The sequence below is a fragment of the Arvicola amphibius genome, chromosome 7 (assembly GCF_903992535.2).
Source record: "Arvicola amphibius chromosome 7, mArvAmp1.2, whole genome shotgun sequence".
In the NCBI taxonomy this organism is placed as follows: domain Eukaryota; kingdom Metazoa; phylum Chordata; class Mammalia; order Rodentia; family Cricetidae; genus Arvicola; species Arvicola amphibius.
The window spans coordinates 43,909,511-43,928,588 of record NC_052053.1 but is presented as its reverse complement, the minus strand read 5'-3'; the positions used below and the strand labels follow the sequence as shown (position 1 = coordinate 43,928,588).

The following is a 19,078-nucleotide window of genomic DNA, read 5'->3' as shown; positions in this document are numbered from 1 at the left end:
GTATCCAACAGGTATGAGTGTGGTACACACACATGTATGCATGTAAAAATTTCATATACATGAAGAAATATAATCTTTAATAAATTATTTATGTATGAGTGTTCTATCTGCATATACACCTTCCTGCCAGAAGAGGGCATCAGATTCCACTACAAATGGTTGTGAGCCACCAAGTGGTTGCTGGGAATTAACTCTTGAGAGCTCTCTCCAACCAAAAAATGAATAAATTTTAAAAGAAAAGAAAGAACCTTGTGCTTTTGAAGATGAAGCCTTCTGACTTTGGCCAAGACCTCTGTGGTATCATCCTTTCTGCCCAGTGCCTGTGACATGGAAATTAATAGCCACGAGGCCGCTCTCGAGTTGCCCTGAATATCCGGTGGCCCAGCTGCAGAGTTGGCATGTTGTGTAAGAGTTTCCTCCTAGATTGAAATGTTCCATCCTGTCGGAAGCTTCTAGCCAGGAAGCTAAACAATTCAAAATAGCTTCAGGAAGTCCCTGAAACTGAACACATTCACCAGACCCCTTCCTGACCAGACCCAGAATAAGCAATAAAAGCTAAGGGAGTCCTTCTCAGGTGAGCCAAGCTGCAAAGACTTGAGACAAGTTGAGCTGCTTACAAGAGACTTAAACCAAATGAGTCACTTTCTAACCTGCTGAGCTGCCTTCAAGACTGTGCAGCGTGCTCCAGGCTCCCCAGCTTTTGTGAACAGTCATCTGTGCTGGTGTTGACTTTGGTGATGCGGCTCTCTGTGAGGCATTTCTGCTCCTGTAAATAACCCCTTCCACACAGTCCTGTAAGTAGTCCCAGCAAAGCTCATTGGTTCACTAAGCTGGACTTTGGTGGTATCTGTACTTGGTGGTCTGTCTGTCATGAGTAGATGTGCATGTTGTGTCTCCCCAGGAAGTTCTGTCACACAACATGGTGTAAAGACCATTACCTTCTGGAAGTGAGACAGGGGGCTGAGTTGGGACTGCTGAAGATGAGCCCCAGAGAACCCAGGCCACCCTGAGAGGTATCTCCATCTTGTTTTGCTGACTTGGGGACTTCGCCTATGGTGAGAGAGTTGCTGCTGGTGGGGTATGACCCAGGATCTCCCGCAGGAATATTTTGGATGGGTATTGGCTCAGGACACAAGACCGAGTTCTCAACATAAAGGAAATTATTTGCCCCAAAGGGACAAAAAACAAGGAATAAGAGACAAAGACAGGAGATAGGGGACGAACAAGGGAGAAGGGAAGGGTTATTTGTTCCAGGGGTGGATGTGGGAGGAGACAGATGCAGGCCATAGGGAAATGGCGGTTTATAATGGTAAAAGGGGGAACCCCGTGCTAGGATGAGGTGTTTAATTTTAATTGGGCATGTTAGTTACGGTAGCCAAAGGAGACTCTTGTTGTTGGACTCAATACTTTGGTAGCTGGAGCTCGGTAGTCAGCCTCAGGATGGGGAAATGACCAATAAAGGACCAGACCTTGGGGGCTAGCTTCAGGAATGTAATCTAACGGTTTTTCACAAGAGCAAGGCCTGCCAGAGCCATGTTTGCCATGCTGGGGCCGTCTAGTGTTCCTACAGCGTCACCCCATCTCCAGGGACCAGCACGCCCCTGAGGCCCGTCCCCATGCAGGAACAAACCTCAGATGTTGGGGCCAGGTCTTAGATAATGACTGGGTGGCCGTCGGCATGTCCCCAGAACTCTAGAACTATGGGCTACAGAAGTCACGCTTTCAGGGATGCCTGACTAGTGCCCTGTCAGAGCAACCTAGAGTGTGGTCTTGCTGCAGATGGCGGGGCTATGCCTGGACAGCACTGAGTCCCTACCCACTTCCCTGCCATGCTCCTTCCAGGGAACAAGGAGTGCCCTGTGTATTCCAGGAGCAAAGCCATATCCCAGTCTTTGTCCCGAACCTTATTTACTTATTTATTTTTGAACACCTAGAGGAATTTTTCTCTTTTTTCCCCCGGAGTACTTTTTGAATGAGAGGGCTATCTGTTTTTGCAAGTGGGGCTGTAGGTGGAAGGAACGCTGAGTCCTTTAGCACCACCTACTGGCATCATTGGGAGTTGCAGCTGGAGAGGACCTTCATCAGAATTGTTACCTGGAGAGTCCTAGGAGCAGGGAACGGAAGTCGGGCTAATAGCTTCCACACATTAGCACCAAAGCTAAAAGTTCAAGTGTCATGGCCTTGGGAAAAATGTAAGTTTTTTACTTCAAAGATCCAGCACGTGCAGAGTCAAAGTGGCAGTGTTTAGATGGAGCCTGAGTCCAGCCACTTGTTGCCCCAACATCCTCCTGTCACTGCCCCCAGAGATGCCCACTCCAGCTACAAAAGTGGCTTTGCAGGCTCTGAGTTTGGTATTATCACACCCGGGAGTCTTGGGATCTTGGGCACGTGTGTCTGTCTACCCTCCTTGAAGGTTCCCAGGCTGCTCTCCAGGCCTGGTTGTTCTGTCCAGTCTGCCTAAACCCACAGTTCAGAAGCTGTGGGTTAGCAATCTGGGGGTCCAGCAGGGTCCGGCAGCAGCTGCTGCTGCTGGAGGCAGGGTCTGAGGGTGTCTGCAGCGGGGAGCATGCAGGGGCCAGGAGCTGAGTCAACATCAAAACCCGGGGGAAGCTCTGGACCAGGATGAAGTACATCACCACAGCCTTGGGGTGGGGAGCAGTGGGGTGTGCACAGCCCCTTCCTTTATCTCTCTTCAGGGGCTAATGGCGTTGAGAGCCCCAGGTGTAAAGCTCCACCCACACTCCACCCACAATCCCGCCTGGCCCAGCAGCACAGATAAGGCCCCTCCCTGACACTGAGTCTCCCAGGTGCTGTGCAGGGATTTGCGGGGAGGAGTCAGGGTTTCTCTGGCAACCTGTGTACAGGTCTGCCTCCCTCCCTGACTCAGCCCTGGGCTCCTAGACTCTTGGCCCTTTCTGGCTGGGCTTCCAGTGAGTGAGTACCTGGGAGGGGATCCTAGCAGATCCATGTCCAGTCCCCATTCTCTAGGGGAGGGTCCGGGAAAGGGTGGTATGGCAGAGGCGGGCAGGAGGAGACTTGGGTTTCTCAGCTTCCTCAGCCTGAAGTATTCTTGCCCCTCCATTCTGCAGGTTTGCTCTTCACTGGGCTCAGGCCCCACTGTTGGGGACCCCCCCCCATTGTCATGTCAGTTGGAGGGCTCTTGGCACTACAGCTTGGCTGAAAGTCCTGCTTGAATGCCCTCAAGAGGGCGGGGTTCTGTGTGTTGAAAGCTAAGGGAGCACTGGATGGAACCCCAGAGCTGTGCCTCCCAGACCCCTGTTCTGGCCCTTTCAGGGAGGGTCGCCCACAGGCTCCTTTCATAGTATGCTCCCTGGCCAGGACCTGGCATAGTCAAGCCGCTAGGAGCAGAGCTCTGAGGGTTGCCATTCCAGGAAGTGGTATGGAAAGTGGATCACGGCTAAAAGCGAGGAGCCAGAGCCTGGTGACATGCAGGAATAAGTCTGAGTGCCCCAGTAGTGGCCTGCTGAAGAAGTGTGGTCAACAGTAGCCCTGGTCAGCAGGGGCTACTGCTGTGGGCTATGAAGGTGGGGCAGAGGAAGGGAGGGTACCAGTACTGGAGGGGCCAGCAGGCCTGTACTTCCTGTGGAGCAGGCTTGTGCTGGTGTGGGTTGGGGTTTCTTCTTGTTGCCTTCTTCACTCTTGTCGACATGGGTCCCCAGTCATCTCTCTCCTTGGTGGGGCAGGGATAGCGTCTCCCGAGCTTTAGCGGGGCTGCTGTGTCACGGTTGCTAAGCAGAGGGGCTTCACGGGAGCTGGGCTCTAGGGGTGGGGGGATAGAGGAGCATTCCTGGCATCTGTGCCTGCATCTTCTGCCAGCCACCTCCTCTGAGGAGAGGACAGCCATGTGTCCACTCCACTTGTCTGCTGCATCTCCATCCTTTCAGCGCCTCCTCCTGCCTGTTTAAACGGCAGCATCCTTCCCAAGTCATCGCTATTGTTCTGGCTCCTTTCCACCCTTGCAGCTGCCACCTCTGTGTGGCCTTTGTCTCCTGGGGCTCAGATCAGACTGAGGCGTCAGCTGACTTCCCTGGAGAGCAGTCGGTGTTGTAACAGGCTGGGGGTGGGGGAGCTAGAAAGATAGGCTCGCCAGATTTAGTGCACCCAAATCAGACACCCACACCCCATCCCAAGCCATGGAGCAGGCTAACCCTCGTGTGTGTGTGTATGTGTGTGTGTGTGTACGTGCATGCATCTGTGTGCTATGTGTATGTTGTGTGTCATGAAAGAGAATTGTGTTTATACACAGGGTGCCCCTACCATCTGCCTGTTATTCCCAGCTGTGACCTGCTTTGGCCTGCAGAAAGAGTAAGATGATTTTGTTAGAAGCCTGAGGCTCCACTCCTTTTCCTGGCCTTCAGCACTCTAGTGTGTTCAGGGTAGGGCTGTGGCAGCCGGAGGTGTTGATCGGGCTGTAGTCCAGGCGGTCATGTTGGCAGTTGGGTGCCATGCCAACGTGAGGACGCCAGACTTGAGTCAATGTTGCTGCAGAGTGCGCTGAGGTATCAAGCCCTAGGGGCCCCCAGGGTGGTGGGTGTGGTGCTCTACTCCCCTCCACAGTTCACTGGCTGCCCCCAGACTGCGCTGGGTTTTGCTCTTCCAGGGAGGAGGCGGTGAGAAATAAACAATGGGACTAATTAGAGTCGTTGCAGGTTTCCAGAAGAAAGCCCCTCCCCACCCGCTGCCACCTGCCCACCCAGACTGTAGCCTAAGCATAGCATATGCTGCGGGCTGAAGCTTGTGTACTTTTCGCAGTCGCAGGGGACGGAGGGGAGGTGTCTCTTGGGCTATGCTGCCGAGTAGCTGTCACGCTTAGCTGTACCTGTGTGGTTCATGGAGAAACCGGACAGCGAACTGGGTCTGGGCCAGCATTCTAGGTCCTGGCATGTTTTCAATTATTATCCTATGCCCAGCCAGGTGAGCACCTTCTAATCTGTGCACTTCTGACCTCACAGGAGCTCTTCTAAGGCTCGGCCCACTCTACTGAGGAGCATACTTAGACTGAGAGCTCTGAATGACTTGTTTGAGGTCACTGGACAAAAGATTGTTCTGCTGGATGTTCCTATCCCTTCCCTGACAAGAAGCTGCTCCTCAGGTGAAGTTCTACATGGTCCCGAGAACCCTACAGGTGGCTGCTGCTGCTGCTGCTGCTGCTGGCCGCGAGGGCGTGGTGGGTGGATTGTGGGAAGGATTTAGTATTCTGGACTATGGCCCAGCCAGGACCTTAGAAATGTGACCTGGTCCCTCCGGTACAGTGAGCTTCACAAGGGCGTCAAAGTATGACGCAAGGTCAAACTCACCAGTGGCTAGCAAAGCGCCTCACAGGGGACTCTGGGAATGCTGTAAAAGGACCTAGACAGTCTGCCTGCTAGCCAGGCTGTGCTCATCCCTAAGGGGGCCCTGCCCTTTGAGGGAGGCAGAAGGGGATGTGGTCAGTAGGATGGCAGGGGACCGCCCTCCCAGAGAGCTGAGGGAGGATGCAGGAAGGATGGGGATGTATGGCCTCTGAGACTACACTTGTACTTCACAAGGATGGCGGCAAAGTGAATGAGAAGTGCCAGGAGCCCAAGAGCAGGTCCTGAGGTTCAGACCTCCAGGCCTTGCGATGTGTTTCCAGGTTGGCTGGGATGCTGCTGGCACTAAGAGCAGGCGTGGCCTGGGGGGGGGGCATTGCCAACCTTTTCCTGGGCGATGGTTTGCCCAGAGGCCACAGTGCCTTACAACTAGTTACCCTATGGCAGACACAGTGCAGTTCTGTCCGGTCAGCTGCTGGAGCAGTCCTGGGGCCGGACGGGCAATCTATGGATTTTATCCTGCCATGGACTGGATATCGGCAGAGGGCACCATGACTTTGACCTTGGCCTCGGGGTGAACCTGGTCTGTGAGAATGACTTGGTGGCGGCCTCCACTGAGCTGTTTGCCAAGGCTGAGGGAGACAAGGGAGGGCAGAGTGCCAAACCCGTGGGGTGGCATGGGAGACAGAGAGGGATAGGAGCTCCCACGGTGGGTGGGAGCCAGCCTGCAGGGGCTGCTGCTGCTTTTGTTCACTAGATTTTATTTTTCTGCTCAACAGGGTTTTGCTTTAATAACTGCAATAGTTGGAAGCAGCAGTCAAGTACTTGCTATGGCTAATCAGCTGTGTTTACGGTGTGGTTTCTTCCAGACAAGTTGAACCCCAATTAGTGGAAACAGCTCAGCCCCAAGGCAGCTTTATGTGGGTGGGAAGTAGGGATGCTAGTCCAGCGAGAAAATACAGGCTCAGAATCACCCTGTTCCTCTGCCTCTAGAAGAACACAACAGGACCTCATGGGCTCCCTGGTGCCAAAGGTAACCATGATTCAAGGGTGTTGTGTGTCAGATCTTTTCCTTGGGAGACGCAACACTCACCCCTGGTAGGGAGCCCACGACAAACCAAAGTAGGGATGTCACCCAAGTCCAGCTTGAGGAAACAAGGAGTTTTACTGGGGTTGCTTTCAGGAATACGGGTGAGGGGTCACTTACAGGAGCAGAAATGACTCAAAGACAGCTAAATCACCAAGGCCCACCTCAGCATAGCTGACAGCTCACACAAGCTGGGAACCTGGAACACACTGCACAGTCTGGAGGCAGCACAACAGGCTGGAGAGCATCCTTTCCAAGTGACTCTTGTCTAAAACTCTTCTAGGCTTCTTGGCTGGTTTCTGCTTCTCCCAGGCAGCTGTGCTTTGAAGTTTGGCTACTCTGAGAGAAGTCTTTTATTGCTTACTCTGGCATAAGGGGCCTGGTAAATCTGGAAGGTTTCAGGTATTTCCTGAATTTATTTTGAGTTGTTTGCCTTCCTGCCTAGAGAGCTTCAATATTGGTTACAACTGTTACATAAACCTGGTTTGTTGGTGGTGGCACATGCCTTTAATCCCAGAACTCTGGAGGCAGAGGCAGGCAGATATCTGTGAGTTTGAAGCCAGCCTTGTCTACAAGAGCTAGTTCCAGGACAGGCTCCAAAAACTGCAGAGAGGGGCTGGAGAGATGGCTCAGAGGTTAAGAGCATCGCCTGCTCTTCCAAAGGTCCTGAGTTCAATTCCCAGCAACCACTTGGTGGCTCACAACCATCTGTAATGGGGTCTGGTGCCCTCTTCTGGCCTGCAGGCATACACACAGACAGAATATTGTATACATAATAAATAAATAAATAAATAAATAAATAAATATTTTTTAAAAACTGCAGCGAAACTCTGTCTTGAAAAACCAGAAAGACAAAAACAAAAACAAAGAAAGCTATTACATAACATAGTTCCAAGCCCCTGGAGATTTGATAGCCCTAGTGCTTCAGGGCTGCCCCCCCCCCCCAGTCTTACAGGCAGCAAGGTTGGAGACAGGATAGTAAGGCTGCAGAGGCCCTTCTGGGAAGGCTCTCTGGAGCAGAGAAGGCTAAAGCAGACTTCTCTGAACCCCAAGGGTGGTGTGGTCATTCCCTGTTATTTTGCTTCCTCATGGCCTGGCTTGGGCTAGCATGCCCCAGTCTGGCATAATCCTAGCTGGCTCTCCAGTCAGAAGTACATGCCACCTCTTGGAGCATGTTTGAAAAAGCCTAGAAGGCTTACATGTTTTCCAAACATCTAAAAATACCTGATACCACCCCGTAGTTTGCTCATAGAGACCACTGATCTCTTAAAATGTTATCTGGAACACATGAATGGGGTTTGCTCCAGGTCTGCCCATGGGAGCAGATGAGATCAGGCTGGATGACTCTAGGTCAGCAGTCAAGTCAGAACCATGTAGTTACTACTGCCAAGAGGAACACTTGACTGTACTAGTAGACCTGGGCCCCCAGGTGGCAGGGCTCACCCACCACATCCACTTGCCTCTGTCCCAAAGCAATGTTAGACCCCTGTCATGGGTATGCTGCTCTCCTCACTAAGGGTATCACACCCACAAACCTTTCTAGAAACAGCCAGCTGGAATGCCTCTTCTCCCTCAGTCTTGGGAAAGCAGTAGATGGAGAAGCTGGCACCAGATCTGTCCAGGGCCCTGGGACTCAACTCTGGGTCCCATCTTTTCTGTGCCAGAGTGTCCTGGCTATGAGGGAGAGCCTAGGAGCTGGTGGGATACAGGTAGCCTCCGCTCACAATCAGGCAGTCTGTTTTTGGACTGCTGTCTTCGGGGGTTTGTGTCCCTTTCCCTAGATCAGACCCATTAGTAACAGTCTCAGGGATGGAGTATAGCACAGAGGTAGAGGCTCACCCAACATATGCAAGCCCTGTAAACCATCTCCTGCACCGTTAAGGAACAGAAACATCAAGTCTTGGATATTTTTCGTGCTGTAGCCTTCTGTTCTCTGGGAACTCTTAGGAAGAAAAGCCCCAAGTCCGGTGGGATTCCTGATTCTGTCCGCACCTTCCTTCCCCAGCCAACAGGGAGGAGGAGATAGGCAACAAAGGGCCTATGAGGTGCCCACAGTCCTCTGGGTAGGGCGTGGTCCCTGGTGTCCAAGGTTATCCTGCTTAGAGCTGGGCTTTGAGTTCTTTGTTTTTGGAACTGTGCTAAGCACAGGGATTACCAACCCCAGAACCCAATCCTTCCCACCATATTGACTTTCAGAAATCTCTGTTGAATGTGTGCTCCCCAGAATGTCAGGGGCAGCTGGATGCTGGCTAGAGCCACATGTAGGGGTTGATGCCCAGGCCGTCACTCAGTGACACGGGGTTATTATGCTGTCATGGGTCACCTGGAATTCTCTCCCACCCCATGAGAAGCAGCCCTTCAGGAAGTCCCACAGCCATTGTCTAACCAGGGCTAATACTCATTGTCCCTACCCATCTCTAATGACTGTTCTGAGGGCCAGAGGACCCAGACTGGACCGAACCCAGAGCAAGGCAGTAGCCAGTCCATGATGGGCACTGGGTGGTAGACCTACCGGCTACCATGTGACTATACCGTTAGACCTGGGCCCCCAGGTGGTGTGGCTCATCATCCATACCTTCCTGCCTTGGTGCAATGCCAACACCACCCATGGGTGTGTTGCCCACCTTCCGAAGGGTAACCTGGCAGACCTGCCCCAGGCACAGCCAGCAAGAAGGTCTCTACTCCCCCAAGGCCTCAGGGAGAATGGCCAATCGGAAGGCCACCATCAAGCCCAGGTAGTGTTTGTGCGGACATGGACAAAACTATCAGCACTGGTACTAGTCCTGGGTCACCTTCCCCCAGGGGCGGCGTCTTTGTGGGAGGTGGGAAGATGCGGAGATGTGGGTCTCTGATCAAAACCTGCTTGTGCCGTTGGGCTTGGCCTGGCTCCTCCTAACCTCAGTATTTTTAATCCATAATTTGAATTTATCATGGTATCAACCTTAAAAGGTTGTGGTTAGTGTCTGAGAATGTCAGGGTGTGTCCACGTGGTGGTGGCGTTTTTGGTCTCCCCAGTCTTTCTCAGGCTTGAGGTAGAGATAGGGAGAAAGGGGTGCTGGGGATTCCAGGACTCCACCTGAGATCTTCCTCTGACTGGTTGTGCTGTCACTCTCTCCAAGGGAAGAAGAGCTCCATCCTCATGCAGCCAAGGACAGCTTTCTGAGGTGGCCTATGCTTTCCCAGAAGCTGGGGCCTCCTGGGGCAGCTCCCTCTGTGGCCTGGTCTGATTGTATCAAGGAGCCAAGCCCCTACATGAAGACCTGCAGCCTGCCCGTGTGGTCGCCGTGCTTGGACACCAGGGATGCGAACAGCTCAGTGTCATCTGGCCGACTCTCTGGCTCCTCAGGGGGACATGATTCATGCGCACTTTTCCATGGGCCCTGGAAAGAAAGGCCACCCCTGGTGTTGGGGCCCCAGCGTCAGCCCAGGAAGACTAACCCTCGTCTGGAGCAGTTGAGGGACAAGATCCGGGCCCAGGCACAGTGGCAGGCTAGTTGCGCCTCCTTGGGCACCTCTGTCCCCTCTAGTGCCTCGTGCCTCTACAAGACCTCAGCAGGGCTCCGGAGGAAGACCCCGAGGATGACCAATGACCTTCCGGTGGCTGCTTGCCCAGGTCAGTGGCTGCTTTGCCCAGCGGGTGTGGACCGCAGACTGTGAGAAAAGGGGAGGGCTGGTTCCAGGAAGGTAGTGTTTCAGACTAGACTATGGTGGTGACCGAGGCACACGGGACAGACAACCCTTAAGACAGACACCTGGGAGCTACATGTCGTGTGGGAGGGATGGAGCCTTGGAAGACAGAGACCCAGAGGGGCTGTGGGAGATGAAGAAGGGACCTAGTTTCCTGGGAGTGGGATCTTTGTTTTGTCTCTGCAGCCTCGGGGGCTGTTTAAACAGACCTGGGTGCCATCAGGTGCAACCAGCAAAGACCACCTGCTACCCACAGCAAGACAGGCTGTGTTTTCTGGAGCGGGAAAGGCGGGTGGCAGTTAAATACCTCAAGAGCTTCCTGAAGGAGACACTGGAAGCCAGGCAGCTGCTTAGGGGTTTCTCTGGGGAGAGAAGGATCTCTTTTCTAAGGCAGCAGGTTTGTTTTCAAAAACTGTGGTAAAGTACAGAACATAAAATTAGTCATGTTACTGTTTTAAAAAATCATTACATTTATTTATTTGCGTGTATATGTATATGTGTGTGGGAGCATTGCCACGGCCCAGCTGTGGAGGTCAAGAACGGCTTACAGGAGTCAGGGGCTCTCCTTCTATCATCCATGCTGGGAATGGAACTTAAGATGTGGGCCTTCACAGCAAGCACCTTCACCTGCTGAGTCATCCATCGCACCAGTCCTGTCTTTACCATTTAAGAGTGTTCTGTTCACTGTAGGCACCTGCTTCTTGTTATGTAGCCGTCACCATCATCCTTCTCTAGAATGACCCACTCTCCATTCCAACCCCAACAGCCCTATCCCCTCCCCAGCCCCTGGCACCTGCCTCCTGCTTCCCGTCTCTATGGGTTTGATGACTCTGGGCACCTCATAGAAATGGGAGCCCAAAGGACTTGTCCTTCTGTGACTTTCTTTCAAGGAGTTCTTTTTTTTGGAAAGTACAGTTAAGTACAGAGGAAGTAACAAAGTTCGTCACAGTCATCATGTACCTAACCCCCATGACTGCCCTGCTCTGCTCTCTGAGATGCGTCTTAGTATACACTGTGATAAAATATTGGGGAATAAAAGAATCTAGAAGAGGAGGATTTTCTTTGGCCTGTGTTTCAGAGGGCTCTGTCCACGGTCATCTATTGTTTCTGGGCTTGCTATAAGGCAGAGCATCATGGTGCAAGGGCATGGCGGAGACACCCTGCACGCATGGTGCGAGGGCGTGGCGGAGACACCCTGCACACATGGTGCGAGGGCGTGGCAGAGACAGCCAGTATGCGTGGTGTGAGGGCGTGGCAGAGACAGCTTGTGTGCGTGGTGTGAGGGTGTGGCAGAGAGAGCCTGCACACCACACAGTGAACTTGAAGCAGAGACAGAGATAAGGACCCAGGGATAAAATGTACCCTGCAAAGACACACTCTGTCCTCCTATCAAGCTCCCCTAGCCTATTTGGCTAGAAACCCATCAGTGGATTAACTAATTCCTAGAATTAGCATTTGGTCACCTCAGATGCTGTCACCATTTGGGATCAAGACTTCAACACAGTAGCTTTTGAAACCTTTTAATATCAAAACCATACCATTCTGCCCTGGACTCTGAGGTCTTACCTCAGAGCAAAAATCCACTTAGCCCATCTCCCAAGAAGCTCAAAGGTTCTAGAATTGCTAAAAGATCCAATCAAATTTTCCTCTGAGACTCAAGGCAGAAAGTTTTGTTTTTTTAAGATAACAATGATATGGGCCAAATATGTCCATTTCAAAGAAAACAAAGAAATATCAAGGAGGTCTTAGGCCAAACTGAGATTGAAACTATCAGGAAAATATTATATCCTATAGCTTAAATTTTTTTAAACATATGTAATGTTTTGCCTTTGTGTCTGTGTGCACTACATGTGTGCCTGGTGCCCATGGATGCCAGAAGATGAGCTCATATAAACACATCAGTATGAGCTGCCTGTAGTGGGTGCTGGGAGCCAAACCAGTATCTTCTGCAATAACAGCAAGTGTGCTTACTCACTGAGCCATCCGTCCAGCCCCTGTAGTATGTAGTTCATGTCCAGCATTTAGGGTGCACGGGAACATGGTGTGAGCTCCAAAGGGCTTGGCCAGTCCCACCTCTAAGCCCTACTTGCTGCAGCTCCTGCATTCTCTCTCCTGGGCTGGTTGTGCTGCTGCTGGCAGCTTTCCTCAGCACGTCTACTGCCCTGGAAGCTTTAACGTCCTGGGGTCTCTTTTGCAGCTTAGGTTTCACCTTCGGAGCTTCAGACTCCATTCTTCCAAGGGCAAACAATTTGCAGGACTCTTGACCTTGCCTCCCAAGACTTTGCTTTGAAATCTCATCAGGAACCTCCCCAAGTTCATTATCTCTGTATTCTCTGTGCCTCAAAACTAAGATCACATGGACAACGCTAAGGTCTGCCACCAGCCTAGCTGTAAGTGGGCCCACTTGGACTTTGGCTTCAGTGGCCTTTGAGTGCCTAGGTGGCCCTCTGCAAGCAGGCTGCCCCAGCAGCTCTCTCCTGGAATTAGTCTTCATGCAGATCATCCTCGGCTCCAACTTGGCGAAAGGCTCTTTTCGGGTCAAACCGAAGGCTTTTCAAATCCTTCTCTGCTTCTTGCTTCTGATTTTCACTGCAAACCTGGCTAAAAGCCAGCGATACCCATGCTATAGCCTGAACACTGGGTTGCTTAGATTTTTTTCCTCTGAAATTAAATAATTCATCACCTTTAAACTCATTCTCATACACAGTCTCAGAGAGAAAGCAAAGTGGAGAGTTCTCTGCTACCATACAATACACGAGGTCTCAAATCTAACTCCTTGCAGAACCCAGACTCTCAAGGGCACAGGCTCTATTGTTTGCATTGCTGTCAGTACTGTGGCCTCTGTGTTTATGCCAAAGTCACCTCATGCGATGACTAATCTCACTTGTCAGTTTGATGAGCTGTAGAATCACCTGGGCAATAGGTTTATGGGAGATAAACTTTAAAAAAAAATCCTTGGGGCTGGAGAAATGGCTCAGCAGTTAAGAGCATTGCCTGCTCTTCCAAAAGTCCTGAGTTCAATTCCCAGCAACCACATGGTGGCTCACAACCATCTGTAATGAGGTCCGGTGCCCTCTTCTGGCCTTCAGGCATACACACAGAAAGAATTATTATTGTATACATAATAAATAAATATTAAAAAAAATCTTAAAAAAATTCCTTGGGTAGGAGAGATGGCACAGTGGTTAAGAGCCCTGGGTGCTCTTCCAGAGATCCTGAGTTCAATTCCCAGCAACCACATGGTGGTCCAAAACCATCTATAATGAAATCCAGTGCCCTCCTCTGGCCTGCAAGCATATTTGCAGGCAGAACACTGTATACATAATAAATAAATCTAAATAAATAAATAAATGGTCCTGCCGGATGGCGGTAACACATGCCTTTAGTCCCAGCTCTTGGGAGGCAGGGGCAAGTAGATGTCTGTGAGATCAAGACCAGTCTGGTCTACAGAGGGAGTTCCAGAACAGCCAAGACTGTTACACAGAGAGGCCCTGTCCTGAAAAAACCAAACCAAACCAAAATAAAACAAAGCAAAATCCTCTCTGTGTGCCTGATGTGTGTGTGTGGAGGTATGTGTTCCATGGCAAGCGTGGGAAGGCCAGAGGGCAACTTCGTGGCATTGGTTCTCTCCTTCCATCGTTATGAGAGCTACGCGGATTGAACTCAGGCTTGCCATGGATATGTGGTTTTACCCCCTGAACCATCTTGCTGGCCCTAGGATTATCTCAGTGGTATTGAGTTGTCCGTGATGGGTTGCACCATTCTCTGGGTTTGGGTTCTAGACTGTGTCAAAAGAAGAAAGTTTGCCCGTTAGATGGCTCTGCTCATAGTTAGCCTGAGAAAGCTTCCAGAACAAGATGTTTATGCTGGCTTTGATGAGACTTCTGTGTGACTTCTTAGCTGGTCACCATGGTATGTGGCCAGATGGCCTTGTGGGATGTGTTTTTCAGCCTGAGGTGTCGAGCAGAGAAACAATTCAAAGGCTTCCAGGGGCTCTAAACTGGAACTCCATTCTGGAAGTTACTTTGTTCTGATCTCTTCTTTCCATTCTCCTGGCTCAGGCATTCTTCGTGCAGCTGAACACAGAAGCAAAGACCGGGCACCTCTCAGCCTGAGACGGGGGCTCTCAAGGATTCCCCAGCACCATGCTTCAGGTGAGTGGCCCTAGGTTGGACCCTGAGACTAACAAGGATACTTGTGGTTAGAAAGGACTCTGGTTAGAAGGGGTCAGCCAGGGAGTTAGCGACATCCCACTATGCTTAGGAGCCTGGGTTCTTACTCTCTGCCTCTCCAGCAGAGGAGTCATGGTAGGAATGGAAGCAGGTGCTGTCTTCCAGCAAAGACATCTTTTGTGCAGAAAAGGGCCAGGTCCTTCCCACAGCCTTGTAGGCCCTCCCCGTTCTGAACCCACACCTTGAGATCCCTTCTAACTGTGAGGCTTGCTATTCCATTTTGTCGCTGGAAGGCAGTGCTCAAGATGACCTTGCCTGGCCCTGGGAGGTACTGAAGGATGGGTGGTGGGGCTGAAGACTTTTACATCCCGACAGCTATGGTTTTGCTCCACACTTCTGATCAACAAAAAAGGAGCCTGGATGGAGAGATAGCCAGGAGCCTCAACCCTGTCTGAGGATGTTGGGCCCAGGGGCTGCTGGTTAGACTTCATGTTAGACTCTGTGTAGATATTTAGGAGGTTTTGTAGATGCAAGGGAGGGGATGGGGAGGGAGGGGCATAAGTGATAGCTAGGGTAAAGGCTGGTCAGTATTCAGCTGGCACCTGTTGGACAGCAGGCACAGGTGTATTGGGGCGCGCCCTGCCTTGTGGTTGCGGGTCAATGGTGAATGTGGGCAGGGTCCCAAACTGGCTGAGGGACAGGTCAGACAGGACCTTTTTGAGCCTTGCCCTATCTTCTCTTCTGCCTTCCACAAAATCCTGTTCTATCAATTGTCAGATAAGCCATCTTTTCTTCCATACCATGAGTGTAGACCTGCTGGGCTACAGGGCACGTACAGAATGCAGAAGTCACAGCCCTCCCAGGCCCACTGGTCCCCAGCTCTTGACTGTCACACTTTCCTTTCCTTTTCCTCTGAAAGCTACATATGCAGGAAAGCCTCAGACCTACTATTCTGCTTCCTATCTCTGTAGCTCTGATGACGCTGGGCATGTCACATGACAGGAATCCCACAGGACATGTCCTCCTCCTCCTCCCTCTTCCTCCTCCTGCTTCTCTTTTCCTCTTTCTCCTCCTCTTAGTGCTCTTCCTCTTTCCTGTTTAGACAGGACCTCACTAGTAGCTTAGGTTGGCCTTGAACTTGTCTCCTGCTTCAGCCTCCCAAATGAACAAGTTCACCCTAGTTGGCCACTGAACTTACTGTGGAGCTTTGAAGAGGCTCTTCCCCATCAAAGTGATGTCAACATGTCTGTCAATCATAGTGGACTCTTCATTTCCAGCCTCCATCTTTCTTCCCTGGTAGTGGTCCTGTCCAGGGCAAAGATGCTATACCTGGATTTCCTTGGGGCTTGGTTCCTTCAATCATTCATTCACTCAGCAAACACTAACCCAGGCCCTGGGGTCAAGGTGAGCGTGTTGCCTGCTTGCAGGTTGTCTGATTAAGGTTTCCTGCTCCCTCTCTCCCCTTCTCTTCTCTCAGTTCCAAGGACAAACATTAAAAGGATCAGAAGTGCTTCTTACAAAAGAGAGACTCCAAAGTCATCTGTCCCCCGCAGAACTGTCAAAGGCAGAGGTGAGATTTGCTACTTGGGACCACAGAGTCTGTGATTCTAGCTGGTGAGGGTGACACCAGGCTCTTGATTCTGTGTTGGGGACATGGCTGCCAACTCTACCACATGCAAGGAAGCTTGGGAGTCTTGGGATCTGAGCATTCCTTGTTGTGAAGCAGAAGTCCACAACTCCCCAAGTGATGTGAGCTGTCCTTTAAGCTCCTGCAGATGGGAATGACATAAAGCCATTTGGCCACATGCCAAATGTCATCTTGTTGCTCTCTCAGTAACATGCTGGAAAGATGGGGAACGTGGAAGCCCTGGCTCTCCTCTTTGTCTGAGGTGTGTGAACACTCTGCTGTGTGCCTTCCCTGATTTGGGATCCGGGATTATAGGTGAAAGCATGTTTGGGCAGTGGGGGTGGGGAGGCTCTGTGAGCTGCCTGCAAGTGTTCCGCCCTGACCCATGTGGCTGTCAGTTTTATGGCAGGTCCTCAGGGGATCTAGATAGTAACCTGTAGGTGGCAGGTGAGCCAGGTGGGCTTCTATCTAGGGTACCTTCTTTATTGAACTTGGATCCTTTTTTGTTTGTTTGTTTGCTTTATGAGACGGGGTTTCTCTGTTTCAGTCCTGACTATCCTGGGACTCGTTCTATAGACCAGGCTGGCCTTGAATTCACAGGGATTTTCCTGCCTCTGCCTCCTGAATGCTAGAATTAAAGGAGTGTGTCACCACTGCCTGGCCTGAGCTTGGATCCTTATAGATACCCAGCCTCCCAGTCAGGGTGCTGCCTCTATAGCTTGTGGGGGTGAACTGATGGGCTCCCTCCATCTAGCTAGATCCATGAACCCCAAATAAAGGCCATATGTGAATGTGTTCAGATGTTGGGGGATCAGGAAGAATCTAGGATGTCTTTGAGACATGCTGAGAGAGAGGCAGCTTGGCTCCCATTTTGTAGATGTGGGAACTGAGACCCAGGGAGGTTTGGCAGCCTACTCAGGGTCACACGGGCGGAGACATGGGCTTGACCCATCTAGCTCCAGGCCTGTGTTCCCTGCTAGAGAGCCAGGTGTATTTAGAAACCATGCCCGAGCCCTTGTCGAGACCTCCTGCTCCAGCGATGGGCTCAGCAAAACCATTAAGACTTCCCAGGTTGTTGAGATCACTTCCCACCAGGGTTGAGGTCAGTTTGTCAGGACTAAACATGAAGGCCACACAGGGCCCGCAGAACTTTCTCCCTGCCTTCAGTTTCCCCCACCCCTATGAAGTCACCATTCTGGAGCCACCAGCATGGGTAGTATGGCCTCTGTGTACACCTCGATTTCAGCTCAGGATCCTGCCGCCTCTGCTCCCAAGCAAAGCTATGTCTTCCAGAATAACGAGTCCCTGCCTAGCCCACTGCGTCTTAGCAGAGGGTACACACAAGTCTTCTAGCTAGCCAGAGGTGATACAGGGTGGGGAGGACAAACACCTTTGGCACCCAAGTGTGAGAGATACGGACACTACAAGAAGGTTCTGGAAAGGTGCCCTGAAAATGCATAAAATACAACCACCTTCGCATCATCCTCTCCCCCCCCACCCTGCTTTCTGTTGTTTTGTTTTAATGGCTTGCTTGAAAAATGACCTGCCGTCTGCCTGACACAGGGTCAGAGGGCGTGCCACCGGCTGCATTCATCATCGTCGTCACCTTGTCACCCCGATCGTAGTGACCATTAGTTTCTGTCAGTGACGAAGCCACAGCCGGACTAAGGAGAGATGAGTTTGGGTTCAGGGGTCAGAGCCACAGGACTTGGGAATTGGATGAATTAGAAATTTGCTGTAGTTAACAAAAAATTAAATCACAATAGATATAAAATATTCATCCATCCGGGCCAAAGGAAAATGAAGCCCGATATTTAATTTCAGATTATATCACCTCGCTTTGCATTTTTTATCATAGATTAGGTCGGTCTGGAGCTTTGACAGGGCACTTGGGGACTCCATCCATTTCCACAGATTAAAAATCCTCCCGTAAAAAAATTAATTGCCATTAAACTGCTCAGCAGAAGAAAAAAATGTGCCCATCAGGACCCATTTATCGACCAGGACTCCTCGGGTGGGCTAATGGGGAGGCTGGATGACCGTGAGAAGCCAGTAGGGGACTCTGGCCCAGCGCCTGGCAGAGAGAGCACATGACCAGGTGGATGCGGCACATAAAGGCAGGACCGAGATGCTTCTTGGGAAGCTCAATCATCCCCCTCCCTACTGAAACCCGGGTGTGACCAGCCCGGCCAAACACCTCACCCTAAGACTGCAGAATTCGGCTCCTATTCTCACCTGCCTGTGAAGGCAGGAACTATGCTAGGCCCTGTCAGGTTCCTCTCTTATAGATGGAGAAGTCTAGGCACTAGCCCTATAGCCGTGGTTGATGGACAGCGGCTGGGATTTGCCTCAGGTCTGGACTAGGAGGCCCCAGGGTTAACCTTTCTTGGCCTGGTGTCCTGTTCTGCAGCAGCCTGTCTTAAACTGTCTCTGTTTAGTTATGCAAGCATCCGCTAAAACAAAAGCACATTTGCATGCTAATGGGATGCCTGTGCTTATTTATTTGCATATTTTGTATAAAGGATTAAATCTCTCCTGAATATTTGATAACGCAGGATGCGAAAGCATCCTCAAGGTTTTCAAACTTGATTGATTTTCCACATAAGTATGTGCCAGGAGTGTGCTTAGGGCTTTCTCAGAAATTGTTGGAAATTCTGTCCTAACCCGCAGTCAAAATCCACTTGACAGTTTTTTTTTTAAGTTTATATATGAGTGTTTTACCTGTCTGTATGTATATGCACCATATACATTCCTGGAGCCTCTGGAAGCTAGAAGAGCGTTGCCGGATCCCCTGGAACTGGAGTTACAGGTAGTTGTGAGCCACCATGTGGGTGCTGGGAATTTTACCCAGGACCTCTGGAAGAGCAGCCAGTGCTCTTAACCACTGAGTCATCTCTCCAGCCCCTTAAGGATTTTTTTTTAAAGTGAAACTCAAGTCAGCAATTCAAAGAGCAGTTTTTAAATTTTTTTTCAGTTTTATTGACCTATTTTTTTCTGCTCCCCTCCCTTTCTCTCCCCTCCCTTTCTACCTCTCTCGTGGTCCCCATGCTCCCAATTTACTCAGGAGATCTTGTCTTTTTCTACTTCCCATGTAGATTAGATCCATGTATGTCTCAGGGTCATCATTATTGTCTAGGTTCTCTGGGATTGTGAATTGTAGGCTGGTTTGCTTTATGTTTAAAAACCACTTATG

The 19,078-nt window shown here is 50.9% G+C and overlaps 1 protein-coding gene across 1 annotated transcript in view; it reads left to right on the top strand.

The window, feature by feature from the left end:
• Positions 1 to 7,289: 7,289 nt before the first annotated feature.
• Ccdc187 (coiled-coil domain containing 187) overlaps positions 7,290 to 19,078 on the top strand; it is a 50,444-nt gene continuing 38,655 nt past the window's right edge. Inside the window, 4 exon segments of the mRNA XM_042055389.1 lie at positions 7,290 to 9,134; positions 9,519 to 10,012; positions 14,148 to 14,240; positions 15,736 to 15,828. Of these exon segments, the coding sequence (XP_041911323.1) occupies positions 8,992 to 9,134; positions 9,519 to 10,012; positions 14,148 to 14,240; positions 15,736 to 15,828 (823 nt within the window). The 5' untranslated portion in view covers positions 7,290 to 8,991.